Here is a 25,567-nt window from a genome sequence, read left to right as displayed (position 1 = left end):
CAAACTGAATCCTGCTTTAATTGAAGCTTATGGAGTATAAAGTCCTACAGAAACGTTACAGAGAATCTTCCGGAAAACAGGGATCACAGCAATCCCTGCAGAGAGGCAGATGAGAGTAATTCATAGCTCACTAAGGCCTCTCTGTACCAAGTTCCCAGGTACCCAGAAGATCTCTTTATCGTCTCAGTCCTGCTCCCCAGCCTCCCCAAGCTTGATTTCATTGTAAGATAAAAACTAAATTTGAAATTATTCTGGCCTCAAGAAATTTAAAGACTTTTTAATGAGTAGGACATTCAAAACTTAAATAACTTCCAACATGGAACCCAGCTGACCTTAACAAGTTACTTTGTTAGTGAAGAGAAAATGGACTGAATCATCCTGGACATAATTTCATTAAGGCTTCAAACCATCCAGGAAAAAGTGGCACAATTATACCATTTTATAATCCAACTTTACAAAAAGTTTACTACCCAAGTCAAGAAATGTTTGTGCCCACAGAGAGCTTATTTCTAAAAGATCCCCCTCACCCCCCAAAACAGCCGTAGGTCTCCACTCTTCTTTGCTCCCTTCTCCGTGTCAGAAACACCAATCTACTTCTTCAGGAGGAATAGAAATCCAAGACTATATAGTAAGCCTGAAGAAGAAAATGCTAGGAAATCTAAAAGCAGGAAAGAAATAAGCTGGTGGGAAGACAAATGAGAGTTGTTTGTTTTTAATTCATTCTTAAACCCAAGACTTGCCTTTACCGGTCCTTTTCCCTGAAATCATCTAGCTATTAGAGAGGAGAGCCTGGACGTAAAGTCTGTGAAGGAAAGGTCGCTGGCAGACAAACTGCCCTGTAGGTGACAGTCAAGGAGAGAAGAGGTAGAGGTTTTGGTGCTTAATGAAGAAGTGCCTGTCTAGCCACTCCCTCTTCTACTCTTGGCTTGGCTCAACCAATATAGATGCGATGGAAATCATTGGCACCAAACGCGGCGTTACACTTGGGACATTTGCGCTGACGGGTGTCATAGCGTGTCTTCACACACTCAAAGCAGAAAACATGAAAACACTTGGTCAGTACGGCGTCCTTTTTACGCATGTTGCAACATGGACAGGTCAGGCGTGCCTAAAAAAAAAAAAAGAAGTAGTCAGAGTCTGATCGACCATAAAGGTTTAAATGGCTATCATATGGAAGCAAACGAGCACGAAGACAAGAGTGCCACCCCCGCCCAAAAGAAACCATCCTCTGGTTCCCTTCATGTAAATAAGTTCGGTGTTTATTCTCCCAGTCTATTAGCAGGCCACTTCAGGCCTGAACAAAAAGAACACAAAGAAATCACCGAGGCAGTTTTCCTAACCTTGTAATCCTTAATCTCCTCCATCAGGATCTCATCACATTTGGGCACATTGTCTGGTTTCTTTGTGGTCTCCAGCTTCCTTCGAAGTCGAGAGATGTCCTCCTGTGGTAAGAGAGCATACCCATTAGACGCACTCCCCCAGACCTGCCATTCTGAGGAAAAAAATTGCTCCAACTTGAACTTTCTGCTCGGCAAAGAAAGGACTTTCTGTCCTCTCCCGGCCAATTATCTCTTAGGAATGCAGAGAACCGGAATGGCAAATACCTTCTTTTGTTCCAGAGCACAAAACCATAATCCTATTACCAAACTGAGTTGCACCTAACTACTGTCAATGCAGTTCTGTAAAAATACAGTCTAAGAATTAAAAAAAAAAAAGATGAAAAACTTGATAAGCAACTTTATTTTAAGGCAATTACTTTCAAGCTGAAGGTAGAGTGGATTAAAATAATTTACAGATGTATGGATAAGGATAGAAAGTCATCATGAGAAACACTGGACATGCCAAAAATAGAAAAACTATAGAACTTTAAAATCCTCTAGTTTGATATGTTGCTACTTCTTTACAAATTTACCAATTCATTCAATTCATAAGTACGTATTTCATGCCCACCGGTTGGTAGGCACCGTGACAGGCTTTGGGGGATATGGCAGTGAAGAAAACAGACTTGGTCTCTTCACTCAAGGAACTTATAATCAAGTAGGAGATGACACACATCAGACCAATGACTCTTTCATAACATTTCAGAGCTCAGAACATACGTAAAAGGTGAAATGTAAAGAAAACACAATTGCTCTTGCCTGGGCTCGTTTGAAATTGAACATGTCCTTTTCTTTGGTGACACTGTTCTCCACGATCTCATCCTGAAAATCATGGAGCTTCTTCTGAGCCAACTCCAGTTGCGCTTTGAGGTCATCCGCCAGCTGGGCTGCCTCCATCGCCTAGGTGGGATGTACAAATAGCGTCCACTTATTTCTAAGGAGGCAAAACGTTAACCCGGTCCAAGGAAGAAAGTGAACCTATAATTTCATCCGTGTCCTACTTATTTGTTCCTCTGAGACTAACTTTAGATTACAGAGTAAGCAATCCTACCTTGCGTTTATTCATCTCTAAGGCTTGAGTCCTAAGACCCAGCTCCTTCTCCCCCGTGCCAATGTTGCTTTGTAACAGATGCTCCTTCTCTTCCAATTTCCTTACTACCTGTAACTGCGCATCAACCTTTGAAAAAGAAAAATCATACTTTAACACAAACAGGAAAGAAAAAAACTATGAACTTACTAGGCGCTGTTAATCCATAGGCCCACAAAAAGAGAGTCTGTTAGAAATCTCAAATCATCACTCTCTTTACCCATGAACCCTTCAAAATACATGCAAGACCACAATACTTAAAAGCTTCCCTTTTCATATGAAAAAAAAACAAAAAAAATCATTGTTGATGATTCAAGCAAGAGTTTAAGAAACCACTGAAAATTCTTCTCCAAAATTGCCAAGAGCAAAAGGAATTACATTTACAGATATTCACCTTTTTCAGTCATACTAATTCTCGAAGCCTGGCAGTTCATACTAGACCATGTAAATTATAGCTCAAACAAAGGCCATGTGTATCTCTCTCAGAATGGTTAGAAGTTCTAAAGCAATCTTTTTCTTGAAATTCACACACAAAGTGGAGTCACCATGAAAGGGTAAAAAGTCAAGTCACACCCCCACAGACTCTCATCCCAACATCCAGAGGTAATCAGGTAACCACTCTGTTTCTCATGCAGCCTTCCAGAAATTTGTAAACTACACAGCACACACACAAAGACGTACACATTTTTAACATAAAAGGGATAATAAAACAAATCACTTAATGATAACATCTTCCATACTAGCAGATCCATATTTGTTTTAACAGCTAAACTGTACTTCTTTGCAGGGATGTATAATTTGTTTAAAAGAATGCTAAAAATATACATTTATACCAGAATGCTAACAATACACATTTTCAGGGTTTGTTTTTTTTTTTTTTAAATGCCACAATAATCATTCTTTAATGCATGTAGAAAGTGCCCTACTTCAACAGAATTCTGGCAAGCTCTATTCAAATTACCTGAGTCTTTAGAGTCAAAACCTGGTCAGCTAGCTCCTCCTTCTCTTCTTTAAGTAACTTGTGGATCTGATTTGACTTGATACGCTCAGACATGAGCTTGAAATTTGCATCATCCTTCTCCCGCAACTGCTGCATTAAACGGATATTTTGCTCTTGCATGTCTTCAAAGGCCTGGCCTGTAACATCCATCTCCGAGAGGAGAGCCTCTTCCTCCTAAAATACGGAGAAAGAACCCTCATTTTAATAGAATCTTCTAACTCCAAAGAAACGAGCACTGGAAACTAAACTTTCCCAGTGTTCATTCAGAAATAAATTAACCTAGTGACAGAGAAACTCAGTTTTAAGCAGCTTAGTTTTGTCAGTTAGGTTAGCCCAAGGAATACAAATGAAGCCCTTATTATCTGAAGCCACTGGCACTGCTGATCTGATGCTCAGCTGATTTATATTCAGAGTAAACAAAACTTCTACACACCATAATGCAGCAAACTGATCAAGTAGCAGTTGGTGAAGAGAACTTCTATCACAAAACCTCCCATTTTCCCACACTTTTCCACAACTGTAATATCACATTTCACTACAGACTTTCCAACAGTACCGCACAACAATCTGATGGGTGAAGATCAGTACCTAAAAATATGTATTTTTTAAAGATTTTATTTATTTATTTGAGAAAGCATGAGAGCAAGATTGAGAGAACGAGTGGGGGGGGAGAGGCAGAGGGAGAAGCAGACTCCCTGCTGAGCAGGGAGCCCGACATGGGCCTCATTCCCAGGACTCTGGGATCATGACCTAAGCCAAAGGCAGCCGCTAAACCGACTGAGACACCCAGGTGCCCAGTACCTAAAAATATTTTGACTTATATTTTGTGTTATGAGGAGACTGTGAGGAGAAAAGTCTTTACAGTTCTGTGACCCAGAAACAACCACACTTAACACACTATTTATTTATAACCTATTTGGGGGCATGTTTTTCTTAGTTTTGTATATTTGGTTTTTTGTTTTGTTTAGATTTTATTTATTTATTTGACAGAGAGAGACACAGTGAGAGAGGGAACACAAGGAGGGGGGAGTGGGAGAGGGAGAAGCAGGCTTCCCATGGAACAGGAAGCCCTACGTGGGACTCGATCCCAGGACCCTGGGACCATGACCTGAGCCGAAGGCAGACGCTTAACGACTGAGCCACCCAGGCGCCCAGTTTTGTATATTTGTAATCATAATGTATATAAAACCTTATATATATATATATATATATATATTTTTTTTTTTTTCCCCATTTAGACTCACTCCTGATTCCAGATCAGCAGAGGAAGGATAGATCCCTCCATAAACAATGTTTGAACAACTGGCTACCCAATTTGAAAATAAATTTCCTGCCTCACAAATACATAAAACAAAATAATAAAGAATGAAAGACGTCAGTCTAAAAACAAATGTACATATAGGAGAAAAACATTCACAAAAAGAAAAAGACTGGAATGAAAGAGCACACTGCACTGTCAATAACTTATCAAGTAACATTTATTTAAAAACCCAACTGAACAAAGAGAGTGTGCCCACCTGCTTGGCCATGGCCAGCTTCTTCTGCAGGTACTCTATCTGCTCCTCAACTGCCCGGATCTTCCTCAAGGCGTCCTCATCAGCCATCTTCTTGTTCTCCTTTTTCTCCTTATCCTCTAGATCCTTGAGTCTTTGCCTTAGATCTTCCAACTAGAGAAGGTAAGGAATCACACGCATGAGAAGAAAAAGCTATAATACAATTTCAAAAATCAACTGATCCTGTGTAGGATCATAGATGGAGGGCCCACAATACCAAAGAACCTTGAGAGAATTCGAAAGGGAGAGAAACGCTTTACTGGCAGGCCACATCACACTGCTCTAACTTCCCTCCATTCGCACATGACACACTTGTATAAGCGACGCTGGTGAGGAGTGCACGTTCACCTCTCTTTAGGATAGTGGTTCTCACCCTTTTTTTAAGGCCCCCAAATTGTAAGAGAATATGACATTCTTCCCAAAAGTAATCAGAAAAGTGACTCACTATAACAAAGATTTATGGGAAAAGCATTAATGGGAAAGGGGGAATAAAAAGCCTGAAAAGGTTACTCCTATTCCCAGAAATTGTGATACACCTTACCACCTAGTGGACAATACAGAAATCTGTTTTATTTTAGATGGTCTCTGAAAGGGAAGAAAATGCTGCTGAGTTTTAAATGCTAACTTTAAAGATGAAGAAAGAAACTACATCCTTCACAAATGTGAAGGAAAATCCCATAAATGCAGACTGTAACCAGAATGACAGGTAATGGCAGACTACATTACCTCTGCCTTAGACTTCTTCTCAGCCGCCATCAGCTGAACTTTGTCTCTCTGTTCCTTTGGGGCAGAGCGGTACATATCTAGTAATAGTTTCATCTCCTTTTGGCTCTCTTGTGCCTTCCTATGAGGAGGGTGGTAGAGGGAAGGGAAGGGTGTAACGAGAAAACACAGGACATCAGAGCAAGGGAATTTGGAATTGAGCAAAATCATTTACAACAGTTCCATGTACACCTTACAGCACAGCTCTAAAAGAAAACTTCTGCACGGACCATCAGGAGACTTGTGGATATACTCAGAAACTATAGAAAAGCAAGCTAACTAATGGAATCATTTCTCCTTCAGACCAAGTTCTCCAACATAAAGTTATAAAATAAACACCTTGGCCCTAATTAAAGAGGCACAATTCTGGGGCCCCACTCTTAGAAACTGAGATTCAGTAGCTCTGTGATGGGGTCCAGGAATATATTTTAAATAAGTCACCCAGATGATTCTGATACCACACCTGAAAAAAGCATTTGCCTTAAAGAGATCAAGAAGAAAGAATGAGAAAAAAGGGAGAAAACTAGATTCAATAATGGAGTGATTAGCTATCAGCTGAAGACTGAAACTTCACCTCCTACTAAATTATCAAATCTCTCTTTTTTTTTAAGATTTTATTTATTTGAGAGAGAGAGAATGAGAGAGAGCACATGAGAGGGGGGAGGGTCAGAGGGAGAAGCAGGGAGCCCGATACGGGACTCGATCCAGGGACTCCAGGATCATGACCTGAGCCGAAGGCAGTCGCTTAACCAACTGAGCCACCCAGGCGCCCTAAATTATCAAATCTCTTAACTATACTTTTATATACCAAAGAAGTTCAAATGTTTTGAGCACAGTTGTCCTTCAAATCCACGTATCAATAAAGGCACAACCATGACCAATGTGAAGCAAGACGTAACCAGTTCTACCAGAGAAGTTACTGGTTATGCAGGAAGAGAAGGCACAGTATGTGACATTATGTTGGTATTTCATTAACCGACAGGTCTGTCTTACCATTTCCATGCCTGCAGGAATACACCTAAGACATCTCTTAAAATGATCTGATACATACACAAACTAGTTAACTGCTAGGCAAACAGATCAACGTTGTTCAAGTTATACTGATACAAACTCTACCCATTATGATTTTAAATTATAGTTCATGCCAGCAATCTGCCAGCAGTTAATTTCAATAATTCTCATGAGTATTGCTTAAATCTGACACCCTGGTCCCTTAATTTGGATTCATGAAGAATAAGGCTACAAGTTCAGGGCTTACTGAGACCCGACCACTGAACCAGACTATGCAAGAGCCCACACAAGCCATTTTGACTGCACACTTGATTAAAAATTGAGGGCACAATTAATTGTACATTTAGTTATACCCAAGATACTATGATGGTCTGTAAGTCATGCCATCCACCAAACATTTCATGCATGATGTCCTAACCTCAGCTTCTGAGTCAGAAACAGTTTCTCTAAATTCTGCTCTTACTTGAGTTCAATCTTCAATTGTTTGATAACTTCTGCTTCCTTTTTCCTTCCATCGTCATGTTTCCCTTTCTCTTTATCCTTAGCAGAGTCTCTTTCTTTCTCTGACTCTTTCAGTTTCTGCTTCTCTCGTTCCCTCTCCTTTTCCTTCTCCCGCTCTCTTTCTCTCTCCCTCTCTTTCTCCCTCCTTTCTCGTTCTCGTTCTTCCTCGTCCCGTTTGGACTTAATTTCATTGACTTCTTCCTGAGATGCCTTTGACGCGGAGGACTGGGCAGCTAAGTCCTCAGGATCTTGCTTCAGTTCTGCAGGCTCATCCTTCGGGTCCTCAGTACTGGACTGAGACTGCAGGAGGGCAGTGCCGCTGCGCAGACGGGTCTGGGGGACAAAGAGGGGAAGGAAGCGCATCACTGACGGCAACCACCCTGCTCGCCTCCCTCGAACCCGGCTACACGAACGGAACAGCAGCACTTAGTCTACCCCTCCTGGTTACCTTGTTCAGGTCAGACTGGGCTTCTCTCAATTTCCGCTTGTACCTCAGGACCTCGCCTTTCAGCTGGTGATTGTGATTCTGGAGGCTACTGATGAGGTGGCGCATCTCCCGGTTTATGGGGCCTTAAATACAGCAACAGCAATGTTATGAAGAACTGTGACAAGGGCAAAGGCACAAGGAGAGAAAGTGCGGAACACATCAGGGACCTCTGAGAAACAGGGAAAATTACCAAAAGAAAGATTCCTTCTCAGAAGAAGAAAACAAAACTGGCCAGTCTGAGTTGGGAAAAACAAGCACCAAGCTGTGAGCCAAAATGAATTCCAGGATTTGGTTTAAGGGTCTTTAAGACATCTGAGCTCCACTTAATCCTAACAAGTCCAGGTAACCATACGGTATTGTTTAAGGAAGGCATTTGCAGTAAGCTGCAGCGTGAAGCAAGAATAATCATACCTGCTTGCTCATTGGCGGCAAGGGTCTGCTCAAATTCTATCCTCAGCATCTCATACTCCTTGCGGACCTGGGCCAGCGTATCTTCCAGCTGGATCACTTCGGTCCTCAGCTTCTTATGAAGACTAACTTCATCTCGCTACGTGCAAAAAAGGGAACCAATCAAAAATTCTTATCCAAATGTGGAAACATCATCATATTCTATTACTAGGTTTCCTAATTTTGACCCATAAGGATCTAAGAAGAAAAAAAGGAAATACTAAGAGGGATTACTCTGAAAAGTTCCAATTCAATCAATATATAATAAGCACCAGGCAGCTACGAAAAACTGATTTGAGAACTGGCAGGATACTAAAGAAATAGGGGAAATTGCCCCTTCCTGTGAGAATGTTATAATTTACAAGGATTATAAACAATAAAACGGGATATAAACATTGTAAGGTAAGATATATTAAATTCAATTCATTTGTCAGACATACAGTAAAAGACCAACTATGACAAATATTACCTTAAGGACTATGGAAGGTACAGAAGTGAACACATGAATAAAAGTTTTTGCCTTAAAAAAAAAAATTTACATTTGCCCGGACACATATAATGGCTTATAAACGGTGCGGCAGCTTCTACCCACTACTCTCGCCCATGCACATAAGGCTGCAGCCATAGTAAACTATTTCTAAATCTGTTCTTCTCACTGCTGAGAATGCCCTTCTATTTTGTCTACCAGTAAACTTGCATTTATACAAAACTTGTATTTACGTTTTCTACCAGTAAACTTAAGATTCACACTTTACTCTGGCAAGTGGTTATCAGGAAGGTTCCACAGGAAATCAGATGCTCTGTCTCCTTTATTACTGCCTCTTTTGGGTACGCCTCTGTTGTCCCATACCTCATTCTAATGGTCACTACTCTCCCCGCTAAGCTGTATGATCCCAGATGCCAGGATGCTCACCATCCAGCAGAGTAAAGACGTATGGCCACTCCATACACGCTTACTAAATGAGCGATAATTGCTCATGAGAGGGTAAAATTATAAAATTTACGAGGCAGAAAAGCTTATATACAGAAGACAGAGCGAGGCTGTTACCTCAATGAGCTCCACTTGGCGCTGGTGGGTCCCCCTGGTGCCATGAAGCAGTGTCCGAGCCTCATCCAAGTGCGCTTTCAACTGCAGGCTCTCATTGTACAGGACGGAGAACTGCGACTGCATACAGCGGTACTCCGGGGTCTCCTTAACCGCCTCCTCCACCGCGCTCCGCAGCTCCACCTGAGGAGGGCCCAAAAACGAGTCAGAAGCAGAAGCTAGCGTCTGTGCCCTAGATGCCAGACAGGGAATAAAACCTTAAACTCAGTGATGTCCTGTGCAATTGAGACAAGCTTTTTTTGTTTTGTTTTGTTTTTGTTTTTTAAGATTTATTTATTTGTCAGAGAGAGAGAGCACATGCAGGGGGAGCAGCGGACAGAAGGAAAAGCAGGATCCCTGCCGAGCAGGGGGCCCGATGCAGGACTCAATCCCAGGACCCTGGCATCATGACCTGAGTTGAAGGCAGACACTTAACCGACTGAGCCACCCAGGTGTCCTAAATTGAGACAAGCTTTATGAAGATTATGGATTATATCTGCCCACTCTTCTAGTTCTGTAAAATCTACATCAAATTAAATCTGACCAGCCAAGAGGTGACACCAGGTAGGGGCGCCTGGGTGGCTCAGTTGGTTAAGCGACTGCCTTCGGCTCAGGTCATGATACTGGAGTCCCGGGATCGAGTCCCGCATCGGGCTCCCTGCTCGGCAGGGAGTCTGCTTCTCCCTCTGACCCTCCCCGCTCTTGTGCTCTCTTTCATTCTCTCTCTCAAATAAATAAATAAAATCTTAAAAAAAAAAAAAAAGAGGTGACACCAGGTACCTGTGTTCTCCACCCAAGAACTGTTTTAATTGATACATATTTTACATTATGTATCAACCTACACCCAATGACACTAGAAGAGCCCTATGAAATTTGTCAGATGTGGGGACACAAAAAAACCCTATGAAATTTGTCAAGATGTTTAATTCTTAAAACATAGTTGAGGACCCTCGTCATTAACTTGTTCTTTTTATTAACAGTCACAGAGAAATATATTTTTGACATTGTATCAAAAATAGTTATGCTTCTCTTAAGCAACGGTTTGCTTTAGTTACCCAAACACTTTAATTGATTTAACTCAGGTTGGGTTTTTTTTTATTTTTTGTTTTTTTCAGTACAAACATCTTTATTTACCTAGAAACAAATCAAATTATAAAAGACATGTGGCGGGGCACCTGGGTGGCTCAGTCGTTAAGCGTCTGCCTTCGGCTCAGGTCATGATCCCAGGGTCCTGGGATCGAGCCCCACATCGGGCTCCCTGCTCTGCGGGAGGCCTGCTTCTCCCTCTCCCACTCCCCCTGCTTGTGTTCCCTCTCTTGCTGTATCTCTCTCTGCCAAATAAATAAATAAAATCTTAAAAAAAAAAAAAAAAAGACATATGGCTATGACCAAAAGAGGGGCAGGAAGACTTTCAGAATCCATGTTCTTCCCGTGCCCCCAAGAACCTGGGGAGAGAAAATTCTAACAGGCAGGTTTGAAAACCAACAGGAACCATCACTGATCATGTCTCTTTCTCTGTTTTGGCAGGTAGGAACTGCAGAGCCAAATTCTATGACCCACATTTGGCAACTCCTGACACGTGAGTAGCCTCCCCTGCTACAGGATGTATGTATTCCTTGCACAGATCTTGTACACAAGCCCCATTTTTTAAAATCCATTTTGGATCATCACCCCAGTTTACCCTACTCATTTTTCTCAACAATTCCTAAGTTAGAGCACCTTGATTCAGTCTTTGTAGGTTGTTTTAGATCCTTTTCAGAACAAGGCACAGTACAAATAATTAAGTAAATAAATAGATACATCAACAAAACTCACATTTTTCTTTTCCCTCATAAGTTATGAGGGCCGACCAGCATGTATGTGAGTTGATCAGTGAAAAGTTTCATTTTATGGCCCTTCAGAAAGGTTTCTCCTACCTTCAGCTTCTCATTTTGGGTAGTGACCTCCTCCAGGTCTTGCCGAAGTTTCTCCAGCTCACAGTGACGGTTCTGAGCCAGCTCTTTGTTCTCCTCAAGCTCTGCATTCATTTCCTCAAACTGGAGAAAGCAGGAAAATAGCAAGATGAGCATAAAGAAAGAATTCTTAAGTCGTTGCCATTCCTAAGCTTCCACCTCACCTTCCCATTCGTCTAGCACAACCCCACCCTGCCACCTGTGAACTCCTCAGTACCAAGCACAACAGCTGACATGAGGTCAAAGACGCGTCGCGTCCCGAGCGAGTGGCGGACTTTACCTTCCGGGCATTGATGGTGATTGTGCCACCATACAAACTGCTCCCCGCTCCATATACCTTATAGCCTTTCGAATTCACCTAAAGGAGGGACAGAGATTCTTTAGTGAGAGGAGAGCCGAAGATTTTAGTCTGATAACCAAAGTACTTTCAAGAGTCCATTTTGTCCCCAGGTACTACTACCCAGGTCCGTCCTTTCTGAGTAAACTCCTTAAAAAGGACTCTAGTCTCTAAACCGTGAATGAAACAGCACTTGCCCGTTCTAGGACTTCTGCTAAGTGTCGGTTGAGTCGCTGTTCCCTCTTCCGAATTTTGTCAATATCCCACTGCAGGTCATCGATCATGGACTCAAGGACAGACACTCGTGACTCAGCTGTCTCCACTTTACTCTGCAACTTGGAGAACTACATCCCAAAAACAGGCATCCAGAAAAAGAAAGCCAAAAAAAGACAGAGTGAGAAAAGCAATACCTTCCATCACTATCTTACATCCCAAATCTCACAAAACTAACCCTTGCTTATGTATCTTGTAGACAAAATTTAAATAGAAGTTGCTTCACCTTCTTCCCAATGCATGAGTGTAAAAATAAAATCACGAAAACTCTAATTACAAAACTGTTACATGTTCACATTAATCTATATATACCCTTTGTGTTGGTTTTAAAAATGGCCCCCAAAATCTTTGGTAGTCCTCCCATCAAGAGGTGGTGGCACTGTCCCCTCCTCTTGAATCTGGGTCAACTTTAGTGACCCAATGGAAATGATGCTACATAACTTGGAGGCTATGTCTGAAAGGCCATGCAGGTTCTACCTGCTGTTCTTGGGACACTCATTCTCTGGAAGAAGCCAGCTGCCATGTTAGAAGCCCAACTACCCTGAAACTGCCACGCTGGAGAGGCGACATGCAGGCGTTCCAGGGGACAACTGAAGGGGAGCTCCCACCCAGCTGACAGGCGACATCAACAGCCAGCCACAAAAGCCACGGTGGACGTCAGCTCAGCTGAGCAAAGCAATGTCTCTCTCCAGGGTTAGTAACGCTACATGAGATTTGGGAAAGGGCCAGAAGAGGTGAACCTTCTCACCCTGGTCGCACCTAATTAATGTCTCAAACATGACAGAAAGTTATTCTATTTTTCAATACACTCCGATCTATTTATAAGCACTGCTATACTCTACACATTAATAAACTTCCCAGAAGATTCTCATGCAAACAGCCAGCATGGACCTTGGCACTCGAGTTTACAAAACAAGAGCATAATGAAGAACGTGGGCTTCGAAGTAAAACACCTACATTCAAATCACAGTTCAATCACTTGCTGGCTGTGTGTTCAGACCAGTTACCAACCTCCTTGAATCTGCTCCCTTGGCAGTAAGATGGGAATTGTTTGACCATTAGAGATGATACTCATCAAGTACTAGGCACTAAGTAGATGGTAACTACTAACTAAAGTATGTCAAATTTCAGCACAATATCCTTTCAACTAAACTGAAATGATAATCAGGTGTGTCAGAAAAATCTTAAAGGCCTATTATTACTTTATCTCAATCACTGTATATAAATAAATAAGTACCCGAGTCCTGACATGATTTGGTCATGGTACTATTTATGCCCAAGTCTGGGCTGAAAACCCATATTCCTCAAGTTCCCAGGCCATCATCAATACAGTAGTTCCTACTGTCCCTTTCTCAGATGAATTTCTACCAACCCATTCCTCAGTAACATTGTGCATGGTATTTTATATTTGGGGTAATTCATCATTTGGGGGATTGGTGTGTTGTTTCACAAAACCCCACATGATGATATTTCTTCCTAAAAACTAACATCGTAAAGTTTTCTATTTAACAGAGGCACAAGTCTAGGAGAAACATTTGATTTTTTTTTTCCCCTTAACCTTTCCTCAGATTTTGATTTCTCAGACCTGGCTGCTTTAGCCTGCCCTGCATGCTCTTCAATATAAAAACAGGCTTTCTACAGTCAGATGATCCTCAAAGCACTCAAAATTCTGAGTCTATTCTAGTGCCACAGACCACTAGAAAGTAGCATCTCTCCTTTCGGGTCAAGTACCTCCTGAGACATGGTGCGATGCTTCTCCTGAAGGAGGTCTGTCAATTCCTGGAGCCTCATGTTCTCCTGTCCAAGGAAGGAATTCAGCTCCTGCACCGCCTCCTCCACTATCAGATGATCTGAGAGAGAAGAACTGCACTTTAGTTTAGCATCTATAGTGTCCAGTTTTAAAACTGCACCTCCCACCAAAATATTAACATGCTATGTCACTTTATTCTCCTGAAAACCTTCAAGAAGTAGGCTGGTTTTTATTATCCTCACGTGACTGATTCAGTACCCAGACCTTAGCTGACTTGCTTAAAGAGATGAGCCAACCTTGTGCTTCAGGAGAGGATGACACAGAGCCAAGGTCACCTAACGCCCATCCCTTTCCACAAAGTCAAAATGTAGTGAGAAAAGAAATGGAGGTTCTGTAACTTTATTTGGATAAGGCACAATCACCCAAAAAATGCATTTTAAAATTGTAGACAAGGCAGAGGTATCTCTCATCAGTGTCAGACTTCATAGCAATAACATTCTATTTCAAAAGGCTATCACAAATTCCTATTATTCACTAACAGCAACATGAAGCATCTCTCTGTTGAAAGAGAGAAGGGGGGGCAAAGGGGCAGAAATTTCCTTGCTCAAATGAGCACCTATAAAATCACAAAGGATAAAGATAAGAGCCTTCAATTACTTAACATATTCCGGAATACGAAGCTAGGGGCACTCCTGAAGCTCAAAAGCCAAAATGTACACTATAATTTACAAAGAAGGGAGATAAATTTACAGAACTTATTACACCAAGTTAATATGTTTAAAACTAGAGTCACAAATATAATAGCTCAAATCCAAATGTTAGCAAGTGAAACCAGATACTCTCAGGATATATAGTGCCCTGGAGAGAGTTATCAGGAGGAAGAATTGTGGGCTCTCCTACTACCCCTTGGCATCACTCAGAAACACCATACAGAACAGGTTGGTCATGTGGTGGTTTTTGTGGTTTTTAACCAGGATTGCCTGTAGAATCACTTGTGGAACTTTAAGATTAGACACTTCCCTAAGACCCGTCCCACACCTACTAAATAATACCACCCATGGGCAAGGCCAAAAAAACATATGCTCCAGGAGCTCTCAAAGTGATTCTGGTTCATAACTCAAGTTAAGAACTAGGAGCTGAATTTTAGTCCTTTTAATGTCCTGAGATACTCAGAGGCCTAGAATACAATAAGAGCTCAATAAATACTTACTGAATTAATAAACAAGCTGATAAATGCAATTCTTTTGAATCAAGGATAAAATAAACATGGGGAAAAAATGAACTGCCAAAAAAGTATAGTTGATGCTACAATTCATACTTTATAGATCTTTATCTCTTAAGTTCAGCTTATCAATGGCAATTGCCTTTTATGCTATAAAAAAATAACTCAGTGATTTGTAACTCATAATGTATTTATTTTTGAACTTAAACTCTAACCTGTTAAAATGCATGCCATCAAAAATAATTTTAAAATACTATTCAGTATACCACCCATTTCAGTTCCTTCTTAAATATACCAATTATTTTACTGGGTATTCATTTATAAAATCAAGTTTAACACTGGCATAACCTCTGCAGAGGGCATGTTATCTGCATGTAATATGCATATGGTTTATCCATGCGGCATATTACTAGGATTTAACCATATCATCCAACTGTTCCAGTATAGCCAAGGGAGAAAGAAATAACACCCAGCTCAGTTTACATTAGGTGACAGGGAGGATTTATAGCCACTCATTCACCATAATTAAGCACGCACTAGATACCAGATACAGAGATTAGCTAACCCACAAGTGGATGTAATATATGAATACAAAAGTCTGGGAGGACACAAACCACACTGCTTACAAAATGGTTATCTTTGAGAAGTGGGATGGGAGGACTTTTATAGTCTACTTTTATCTATCTCTGATTTATATATTCTAAAACTGGTATCCAAATAATTAAATACACAAATACACTAATATACTTATGCAAAAGCAAAAGAAACCCTTTCCCATCAAATTTTCACAAGTCTTTTACATCCCTCATCTTCTAATTCTGTTGATAATTTAGCCCAAGTATCCTTAAAAAAAATTACAGAGTAGGAGCGCCTGGGTGGCTCAGATGGTTAAGCGTCTACCTTCGGCTCAGGTCATGATCCTGGAGTCCCGGGATCGAGTCCTGCATCAGGTTCCCTGCTCAGCAGGGAGTCTGCTTCTCCCTCTGACCCTCCCCCTCTCATGCTCTCTCTCATTCTCTCTCTCAAATAAATAAAATCTTAAAAAAAAAAAAAAAATTACAGAGAGCGCCTGGGTGGCTCAGTTGGTTAAGCGACTGCCTTCGGCTCAGGTCATGATCCTGGAGTCCTGGGATCGAGTCCCGCGTTGGGATCCCCACTCAGCAGGGAGTCTGCTTCTCCCTCTGACCCTCCCCCCTCTCATGCTCTCTCTCTTTCTCAAATAAATAAATAAAATCTTAATAAAAATAATATAAAAATTCTTATTTGCCCACCCAATGGTTCATTACATCCAACATACTACTTTCAGAAACGAAAGGTTAAACATCTTTCTTTTTAAGTAGGCTCCAGGCTGAATGTGGGACTTGAACTCACAACCCTGAGATCAAGAGTCACATGCTCTACTAAGCCAGCCAGGCACCCCGAAAGGTTAAACATCTTAATAATAATCAGAGAAATTATGGTATTACAATTAGACCATGATCATTAAAAATGTGAAATCAGGGCATTTAAGAAGATGCAACCTAGCTACACAAATACTTTACTATACTGTAAAAGTTTAAATTTCTCCATTAACACTGACTAGCAACATAATTATTTCAAATAGACACTTCTCCATCCGTGTAATATTTTCTTTTATCTTTTTATTTTTTTGAGGGGGAGAGGGGCAGAGGGAGAGGGAATGAAAGAATCTTTTTTTTTTTTTTTTTTAATTTATTTATTTGACAGAGAGAGAGAGAGCGAGAGAGGGAACACAAGCCGGGGGAGTGGGAGAGGGAGAAGCAGGCTTCCCGCGGAGCAGGGAGCCCGATGCGGGCCTCGATCCCAGGACCCCGGGATCATGACCTGAGCCGAAGGCAGACGCTTAACGACTGAGCCACCCAGGCGCCCGGGAATGAAAGAATCTTAAGCAGGCCCCATGCCCAGCACAAAGCCCAATGCAGGGCTCGATCTTATGACCCTGAGATCATGACCTGAGCCAAAATCAGGAGTTGGACGCTTAACCAACTGAGCTACCCAGCCGTCCCTCTTTTATCTTTTTAAACACAGAGACCATCTAACAATTCTAAAATCTGAGCCAACTCTTTCTGAAAATATTAGAGATAACAGATAAACAAAAAACAGAACATATTAGAACTGACTCTTTGAGGGGGGCACGCCTGGGTGGCTCATTCGGTTATGTGTCTGACTCTTGATTTCAGCTCAGGTCATGATCTCAGGGTTGTGACATCGAGCCCCAGGTCGTGGAGTCTGCTTAAGATTCTCTCCCTCTCCCTCTGCCCTTCACAACCCCTCCCCCCACTCTCTCTCTCAAATAAATAATTATCTTTAGGGGTGCCTGGGTAGTTCAGTTGGTTAAGCGTCTGCCTTTGGTTCAGGTCATGATCCCAAGGTCCTGGGATCGAGTCCTGCGTTGGGCTCCCTGCTCAGCAGGGAGCCTGCTTCTCTCTGCCCCTCCCCCTGCTCGTGCTCTCTTGCTCTCTCGCTCATTCTCTCTCAATCTCAAATAAATAAATCATTAAGAAAAATAATAAATCTTTAAAAAAAAACTGACTCGGGGCGCCTGGGTGGCTCAGTCGTTAAGCGTCTGCCTTCAGCTCAGGTCATGATCCCAGGGTCCTGGGATCGAGCCCCACATCGGGCTCCCTGCTCGGCGGGAAGCCTGCTTCTCCCTCTCCCACTCCCCGGGCTCGTGTTCCCTCTCTTGCTGTGTCTCTCTCTGTCAAATAAATAAATAAAATCTTTAAAAAAAAATAAAATTTTAAAAAAAACTGACTCTTTGAAGTCAAAGTTCAACATCTAATAAACTAAATTTTTTAAATATAATTACCAATATTTAAAATAATATCCAAAAACAGAGCTACTCCTTAAATAGTAAAATTAATTTTGCTACTTATAAAAGTGTTTAATTAACAGAGTATCAGAATGGGGCTTTCCTCAGCTTCTTACAGGACCGTCATGTGGCTCAAAATATGAAGCACTTGTAAAATATTAACATGCCATAGCAACGACATTACTGGTATTACCGGTAATACTGGAGATTGGATTCCAAGGAATGTAATCAAAAATAAATACATAAGTCTGCAAACTACAAATGAGCATGCAAAGGTGAGCTCTTATTCCTCCCCCTTTTCTCCCAGTCTCCTGGTTCTTGCCTCACCTCCACTGTTCAGCTTCCGCGATAAGAGCTCTACTTTTTCTTGTAATTTATCATAGACAGTCACAATCTGGGACACAGCTCGGCGGGAGGACTCCACACGCTCCTGCAGCTGAGACTCCATTTCTTCACTGGAACTGCTGGCCAGAGTAGCAAGGAAAGAGAAAGCTGGCTCTTGCCCTTCCCCTGAGGACACAGGGGGAGAAAAGAAGCTGTCAACGTTATAAAACTGGAAATATCAAAATCTTCTTTCTTTCCTCAAATGGAAATCCTGAAAGCAAAGCTCTACTTCAAAAACCCACATGGCATGTGGTGGTAGCATCCACCACACATACTCACCTCTCTCTCGGTCATCTTTCCGTTCCTGATTACTATCAGAGTCTGGTTCTGGTTCCGGCACGACAAGGGCTTTTCTCTCCGTGAGGAGATCTCCCAAACCCTGCTCCAGATCGTAACGTTTAAGGATAATACGGATGTTTTCATCAAACTGGAGAAGGGTGGGCACGGTTATGAAAAAACAAAACACAACTTGGGAAATGAAGAGAGTGCTAAGGCAAACAAAAATGCTCAAATAAAAATCTGAGCAAATAAACAGTGAGCTACCTGACTCCAGTACCGGTTGACAATCAGCAGTGAGGCGTCATCGGTGGCCTGTCTTCGTTCCAGTTTTTCGATGTGCTCACGGAGTTCATCTTCAATGGCCTGCCGTTGATCCAGCATTTCTGCCAGCTTGCGATTTTTGGTTTGCAGTGTTCGAATGTCTAGCTCCTCCTGCCCCAGGAAACCAATCTTATTAGTCTCCACAAAGAAATTAGGCAAATCAGCTGTTAAATTCAACAGGGTCATATTAATTAGTAATTTCCTGTGACTAAAGCTATTCATTTTTAAAAATCTTACAACAAATAATTGGATAAGTAGGAACAGAGGAAGTAAAGGAAAGAACCTGCGATGAAGCGAAGTAAGAATGACACTAATATACTAGAACTTGGACCTCACCCATCTCACTGTTCTCTTCTCGTGGACACCCACAGTCCTGTGAGGCTCCACTGTCCAGCTCGACCACCTTCTATCCTGACCACAGCTGCCATCTCTCTCCTCAGCACTGCCCCCCACTCATTCAAGAAGCTTGGCACCTGGGTCCTTCTCTGCCCCAGTCCCTGCCAACATACCCCGTGAGCGCACTACACATGTGGACGTGTACACATGTGGACAAACCATCGAATCCTCCAGTGTCTAGGCTGCGTTCTGAATTCCTTAACTCCAATGAGTATCTCCCCCACTGTGCTTCAGCCACACAATTCAAAAGCCACATCTTGGACTTCTGTCATTATCTGGAACTATGCCACAACTGAAATCTTAAATTCCCTGAATAAAACCTTATCTTTCCAGGTACCTCATGCCCTTATCCCCATATACTGATCCTCATCTAGATCTCCCAGAATTTTGAATTCTCTCCCTTTTCCTTGTCAGTCCCTTCTGTCTCCACTATCTTCCATACCTTGACCTCAACTTGTGCTCAGGATCTCATTCTCTTCTGTTTCTGCAAAAATATTGCTCCATCAGTAATTCCACACCTTTCTCAATATCTTTCACTTTTCTCCCTAATTCCTTCCCTAGGACAAGGTGGGGGCTGGAAGTGAGGAGGGTGGGGGGAGTATCCCAGGCAAAGAAACAGGATTGGAAAGGATTACATTTTTACTTTACCTAGGAATTCATGAATATTTTAAAGCAAGAACTGTTTATTAGAGCACCAATTTCTTGTGTTGCTTTTATTTTCCTTCTTCCATTTTGGCTAAAACATTCTTGATATGCCAAATTAGTCAAGAGTTTCCCAAATGTACAGCTTATTAATACTATTAATAAATGAAATCTTCGGGGCGCCTGGGTGGCTCAGTTGGTTAAGCGTCTGCCTTCGGCTCAGGTTGTGATCCCAGGGTCCTGGGATCGAGCGCATCAGGCTCCCTGCTCGGCAGGAAGCCTGCTTCTCCCTCTCCCACTCCTCCTGCTTGTGTTCCCTCTCTCTCTCTGTCAATTAAATAAATAAATAAAATATTTTTTAAAATAAAAAATAAATAAATAAAATAAATGAAATCCTCAACCTCTTCTCTGAGCCCTCCTTTTCCCTTCTTGCTCTAACTGAAACCTGGATGAGAATGCTGTTGCCCTGCAGGTTTCTCTGGCACTGCACTGGGCCTGGAGACAGGCAGGCATCTTCCTTGTTCTCCACTGCCACTTCCAGGCCATTAGCCCACCTGCCTCCCTAAAACCTCCTAGCTTTGCAGCTCATGCCACTGGTCCACACCACCTGCCACCCTGCCTTCCTGCACTGGGCTATAAACGCCCAGATCACTTCCCCATGTTTCCTGAAGATTTAGCACCTAGCTTATTACTACTTTCCAATGCTATTCCTGTCACAGTTCTTACTGATTTCAATTCCCATACAGATGATCTTTCCTGTATCTCAAATCATCAAGTCGTTGACTTCCTTTCCACCAATGATCTTGTCCTCTACCTCCCGCAGCCACCAAACTCCTAGTTAGTCTTAGTCTTAGCTGTATCTGTCTGCTCTCTAAGCTCAATTTCAGACATCCCATTCTCCACAATTACCACCTACTTTTCCAGCTCACTCTCTCTAGTTTCCTGATTCCTATAGTTCTTCACCTCCTCCAGGATCTACAATCCATTGGTTCTATACCTTTCCCATCCTTCATTCCTCTCACTTCCTCACTCCCTTCTTTATTGAACTTAAATTCTGCAATCAGTCATAATCACACCCTTTTCTAACCTCCTTCTTCCTTGCTCCTTTTTCACACTTACGTGGTAAAAACCCCACCCCTGGTAACATCCAACTCTCCACTCCTCCAGGCCTACATCCACGCAGCTGAACGTGACCACCAAACATAAAGTACCACGCTGCCTGGGCTCACTTTGAACTCATGATCACAGAGTCAAGTAGGTCCTCAGTGCTGCCCAGCAACAATACTTGATCTCTCTAGTCCGTTCCCTCTTCAAGATGACTACTTCATACCTTCTCCTGTCTCTTCAAACCTCCAACACTTCCTCCCCCATCCTCACTCTCAGATGAGTCGCCTCTGATTTCACTGAAAAAAAAATAGAAGCAATCAGAAGAGAATGTCCACATCTATCTCCCATAACTGCAGCTACCGACCTACCTACATCTGAACTCATATTCACAGCCCTCCTCTTTGTTGCTACGGATCAACTGCCCCTGCTCCCAGTTAAGGCCAATCCCCCACTTGTGCGTTATAGCACATGCTCTCTCCCCTATTCGTGGAAATCACACCAGCAACCATCTCCTCTTTCTGCTACCTCATCAACTTTAGCATCTCTACCAAATCATTTCAATCAACATGCTGTAATAGCTCCTACTTTAAAAAGAAAACAAAACCACTTCCTTCAACCCCACATTTCCATCTGGCTAATGCCACATTTTCTTTGTCTTGCTTTACATCAATACTCTTGCAAAACATGGTCTTTCCCCCTTTCCTCTTCTCTTCTCTTCAGCTCACTGCAATCAGGCTTCTAGCACCACCACTCCATGAATACAGTTCTTATCAAGGCTCCCGAGAACCTTCTACTGCTAAACCTAATGTCTCACTGCTCTCCTCACTCAGTGCTCTCCTTACTCAAACCATCAGCAACACCTGAACAACTCCTTTGTGAAACACTCTCTTCATTTGGCTTCTGGACCCCCACTCTCTCTTGTTCTCCTACTTCATTTTCTGTCTCTTTGATCAGTCTCTTCTCATCACCTTGACATGAAAATATCAAAGTGCTTCAGGGCTCTGTTGTCAGTCAAACCTCAAACCTCTTCCTTATCTACACTCACTTAGAGCCTCTAGTCTCATGGATTTAAATACCTCCTACAAAATGATGACCCCCAAATGCACAGCGTTAGCCAGACCTCTCCTCAGACTGCAGATTACAGTATCCAACCACCTACCCGCTCAGATGTCTAATAGGTATCCCAAACTTGCATGTCCAAAATCAAACTCCTGCCTCATCCTCCACAGCTTCCCAAAAAGTCTGCTCCTCTCTTACTCCTCCCCAGCTCAGCAAGTGGACAGTCTGTACTTCCAAAATTCTGGATCTCATAAACTTTATCCAATCCATCAGCAAATCTTGTCAACACTACCTCCACAGTGACCCAAGCCACCACAATCCCTCATCAAGATTACTGCAACAGCCTCCTGTTGTGGACACTTTTGTGCCCCACGCCATGTCCTGTCAGCCTGCCAGACTTCAGCACAGCTGTGGTGGACAGCTCCATCCACCGCCAGTGTTCCCACCTCAAGCTGCCCAGAGTCTTTTCATTTTTTGTTCCACAACCTCAGCTGGCTCACTACAACAACCTTGAAGCGCAGAGGAAGAGATATTGCCTTTAAGGGTAACCTTCAACCAACTGGCGCAGGAATTAGTGGGTATATGCCCCAGCTCCCCACCCTTAGAGACATGAAATGGAAAGGAGAAGAGGCAAAAGGAACAAGGGAATGACTTTGCCAACTGAACTCATAAACCTTGCTCCTCTACAATCTATTCTCCAAGCAAAGTCAGAGCATGTTACTCTCCTGCTTAAGACCTTCCAAAGGCTCCTCACTACCTTGTGGATAAAGTCCAAACCGGGATGTATCCTCTCTGCCTCCCTCAGAGCATGGGGCTATTTATCCCTACGAACAGCACTTCTCCCACTCGTAACTGTAGAACAACCTGTGCCCTTGGCAGTGCCACCTTACAAACTGACGTCCAGGGCTGTCTTCAGTGTAAAGCATAGTATCTGGCAAATAACAGATGCTCAACAAAGATTTATATTTATTGAGTTAGCAAATGTCCTTGGGATGCATGATGAGATCCAGTGTTAAAACAAAATCACCTCCTGGCAGAGTATGGAGTAGCTGAACCCCAGAGAGACTCAGAAATGACACTTCATCAACAATTTACTCTGAATGTTCCCATTATTCTCTCTGATCCTGAGCCTAATTCAAATAAGCAAGAGATGTGGTTTTATAAGCTATTCAAATGTAAAGCATTTTAACACCATATCCCCCTGGCTGAGTTCCAGAACACAGACTCCTGATCTAGATCCAAACCAATTATAGTGAGCTTCTGATGTCTAATGGACATATAATATTACTCTAAGCTTCTGGTGTATAACAGTCTAATGAAACTGTCAACTCCATAACAGCAAGGACAGAGACTATTTTATTCGCCATTATATTCATAATATCTAGCCCAATAATAATTACTAATAGCTCACACATATTGCGTACTTACCATATTAAAGGTAACGTTTTAAGCCTTAACAGGGGCTCTTTCATTTTATCCTCTCAACAACCCAATGAGGTGGGTATAATAATTACATTTTATACACAAGGAGAAGAGGCACAGGGAGGAAAACAGAAGGCATGCAGCTAGGAAGTGGTAGTGCTGATAAATTCCAGGTCGTCTGGCCTCAGACTCTGACCCTTCATCACTCTGTCAGTGATTTTGCTACACTGCCTCTTAGTACCTAGCACCTAACTTTTCAGTGAATGAAAAATGAATGTAGTTTCCCACTGCTAATGCCTATAATCAATGTGTATCAGGCACCACACCCTCCAGAGATTAGAAGCATACCTTTGAAAATAAACACCAAATGTCCATATACTCTTTTCAGAACTGACCACATCATTTCACCTACTTCTGACTATTTCCCTCTTCTTTTCAAATAAATTTCTCTGACATCAGAAAGCTTCCTAAACTCTTACTTTCAGGATGCAACTGAGAAAAAAAAAAAAGCGTACTCTCATAGCACTGTTTCCACATACCGTTGAAGAGACACCCCCGAGCTTAATCGTCTCCACTGTGGTCCCTGAATCTTCAACAGCTGTTTTCTTCTCCGGGGGCATGGATGTGCCAGGCTCTCCAGCTGCTCTTTTATTTCCAATTCCTGACATCTTGGCACCAGATGATAGCAGTCTTCCTGGAGGGGGGGGAAAAAAAAAAACCCCAGAAACTTAGGTAAGAGATACAAGAGCAACAATAAAGAGATCACCTATAATGTAAAAACTAGCAATTTTTCTGGCCAGCCTTTTAACCGAAATCCATTAACTTCATACCAAGTGACACAATCCCCAAATTCCTCTTGGAAAGAAAAAAGTAAACTGTGGAGTAAAAATCAGGGCTGAATTTACACAACCACTAATTTCTGAATAGGATGCTGATAAGAAATGAGACAATGGGCAAAGGATGAAGACACCAAGAAAAATGTCAGAGAAATCTCACTTCCTGAAATGCCAGAATCAGAAAAAATAGTTTGATTAGGACAGGAACTAATTCTATTGTGTTGGAAAAATCACAGAGCTGAAAGAGATCTCAGAAATGTCTACTAAATCATTAATATTGAACAAGTCGTGTATCATCACTGAGGCTCAATTTCCTAAGCCAGAAATAAGAGTATATAATTACTGTGCCCCTTTCAAGGAATGAGTAAGTACAGAAAGAACATAGCACAATGCCTAACACGAAGAATGCACTCAGAAATACTAGCTCCCTTTCTTATACTTGCAGTTTCTTCCCTATTTGCAAACGTTCTCCTCATGATTTCGTGCAACCCTAGGGAGCCTGGACCTGAGAGTGAATCACAATTCTACCTCTCAGGGAGCCGTGTTGCCTTGAAGGAGTTCTCCCAAGAGCTTCGGTTTCCTCCCACGTACAGTCGAGTGGAACAAATACTCCGTCCACCTAAACTGCCTCCCAGCGTTTCGGAGCTCAAAGGAGAAACGGATGCTAAAGCACTTTGCTGCTTTAGAAAGCAGCCCTGCCATCACCGAGACTACACACTACCCTGCTTCCTATTCAAGCTCCAGGAGAAGGCGTTATCGGCGGCAGTAACCTGAGTCGGACCTCGCCTGGAGAGAGGACACAGAGCGGCAAGACAAGGGCCGCAACCCGACCGGCAGGCGGCAAGGACCCCAGCCTCCCGCGCCGCCAATTGCAGGCCCAGGAGAGGGAAGCCCCGGAGCCGGAGAGGGTGGAGATTCCCGAGGGCCCGCACAGTCCCGCAGCGCCCTTGGCCGAGATCTAACCTGGGTCCTAACAACTGGCGCCGCTGGGCAGCGGAACTCAGGCAGTTATTCACCAAGGTCCGCTCAGCGCCCCCACTTCTCACCCCTGACCCGCAGGCGAGGACCCATCGAAGCTTCCGGGAGGCGGGGCCAAGGACAGGAAGAAGGTAAAGAAAAGAGGAAGGCGCTTCAGCGCGGCCGGGCGGAAGTGACGCCCCGCGAGGGCGCCGAGCGCCCGGAAGCAAGTGCCGTCTCTGTAGCAACGCGAGGCGCCTGACCTCGGCGTGCACCCCGTCCCCGCAGTCGTTGGCGAGAGCGCAGTGACTTTTTGGCTTGTTGGCCTATGTTACTGCGACCTAGTTTTTCTACTGAAATAAGTGCCTCTTACTAGTGCTATGGAGACTCGTTCAGACTGCCGATTGGCCGATGGTCCGGTCAACCTCCGGGTGGAAAGAACTAGCCTCAGCCATCTCAGGAAGTCGTTACTCGCGGCCCATTCGTGCT

At 42.8% G+C, this 25,567-nt stretch overlaps 1 protein-coding gene across 4 annotated transcripts; it reads right to left on the bottom strand.

The window, feature by feature from the left end:
- Positions 1–25,212, bottom strand: RNF20 (ring finger protein 20). Of its 4 annotated transcripts, none has more exons than XM_032419148.1 (20): positions 25,085–25,212; positions 23,825–23,979; positions 18,603–18,770; positions 18,339–18,486; positions 18,003–18,185; positions 13,605–13,723; positions 11,798–11,944; positions 11,544–11,621; positions 11,228–11,347; positions 9,276–9,455; positions 8,192–8,327; positions 7,742–7,863; positions 7,256–7,626; positions 5,746–5,863; positions 4,984–5,133; positions 3,428–3,640; positions 2,431–2,556; positions 2,139–2,279; positions 1,341–1,442; positions 1–1,108 (listed from the first exon to the last, which is right to left on the bottom strand). In XM_032419148.1, exons 2-20 carry the CDS (start codon positions 23,951–23,953, stop codon positions 932–934), a joined length of 2,928 nt encoding a protein of 975 aa, XP_032275039.1. In that variant the 5' UTR covers positions 23,954–23,979; positions 25,085–25,212; the 3' UTR covers positions 1–931. The 4 variants fall into 4 exon arrangements, with proteins under 4 accessions (XP_032275039.1, XP_032275040.1, XP_032275041.1 ...); XM_032419149.1 differs by having other exon boundaries at positions 23,825–23,975; XM_032419150.1 differs by lacking the exon at positions 25,085–25,212 and adding an exon at positions 24,650–24,977.
- Between the last annotated feature and the right edge of the window lie 355 nt (positions 25,213–25,567).

The sequence above is a fragment of the Phoca vitulina genome, unplaced genomic scaffold (genome assembly GCF_004348235.1).
Source record: "Phoca vitulina isolate PV1807 unplaced genomic scaffold, GSC_HSeal_1.0 scaffold21, whole genome shotgun sequence".
NCBI lineage: Eukaryota > Metazoa > Chordata > Mammalia > Carnivora > Phocidae > Phoca > Phoca vitulina.
The sequence above is the reverse complement of the archived record's forward strand: the minus strand, read 5'-3'. Positions and strand labels throughout refer to the sequence as shown.

Bases quoted from the DNA above. Each gene is read 5' to 3' on its own strand.
- RNF20 (XM_032419148.1), bottom strand. From the start codon at position 23,953: ATGTCAGGAATTGGAAATAAAAGAGCAGCTGGAGAGCCTGGCACATCC. The intron at 18,771-23,824 runs GTATGTGGAAAC...TTCCTGGGGCAG, and splicing joins TCGGGGGTGTCTCTTCAACG to GAGGAGCTAGACATTCGAAC. The intron at 13,724-18,002 runs GTGAGGCAAGAA...CTTCTCTCTCAG, and splicing joins GCGGAAGCTGAACAGTGGAG to ATCATCTGATAGTGGAGGAG.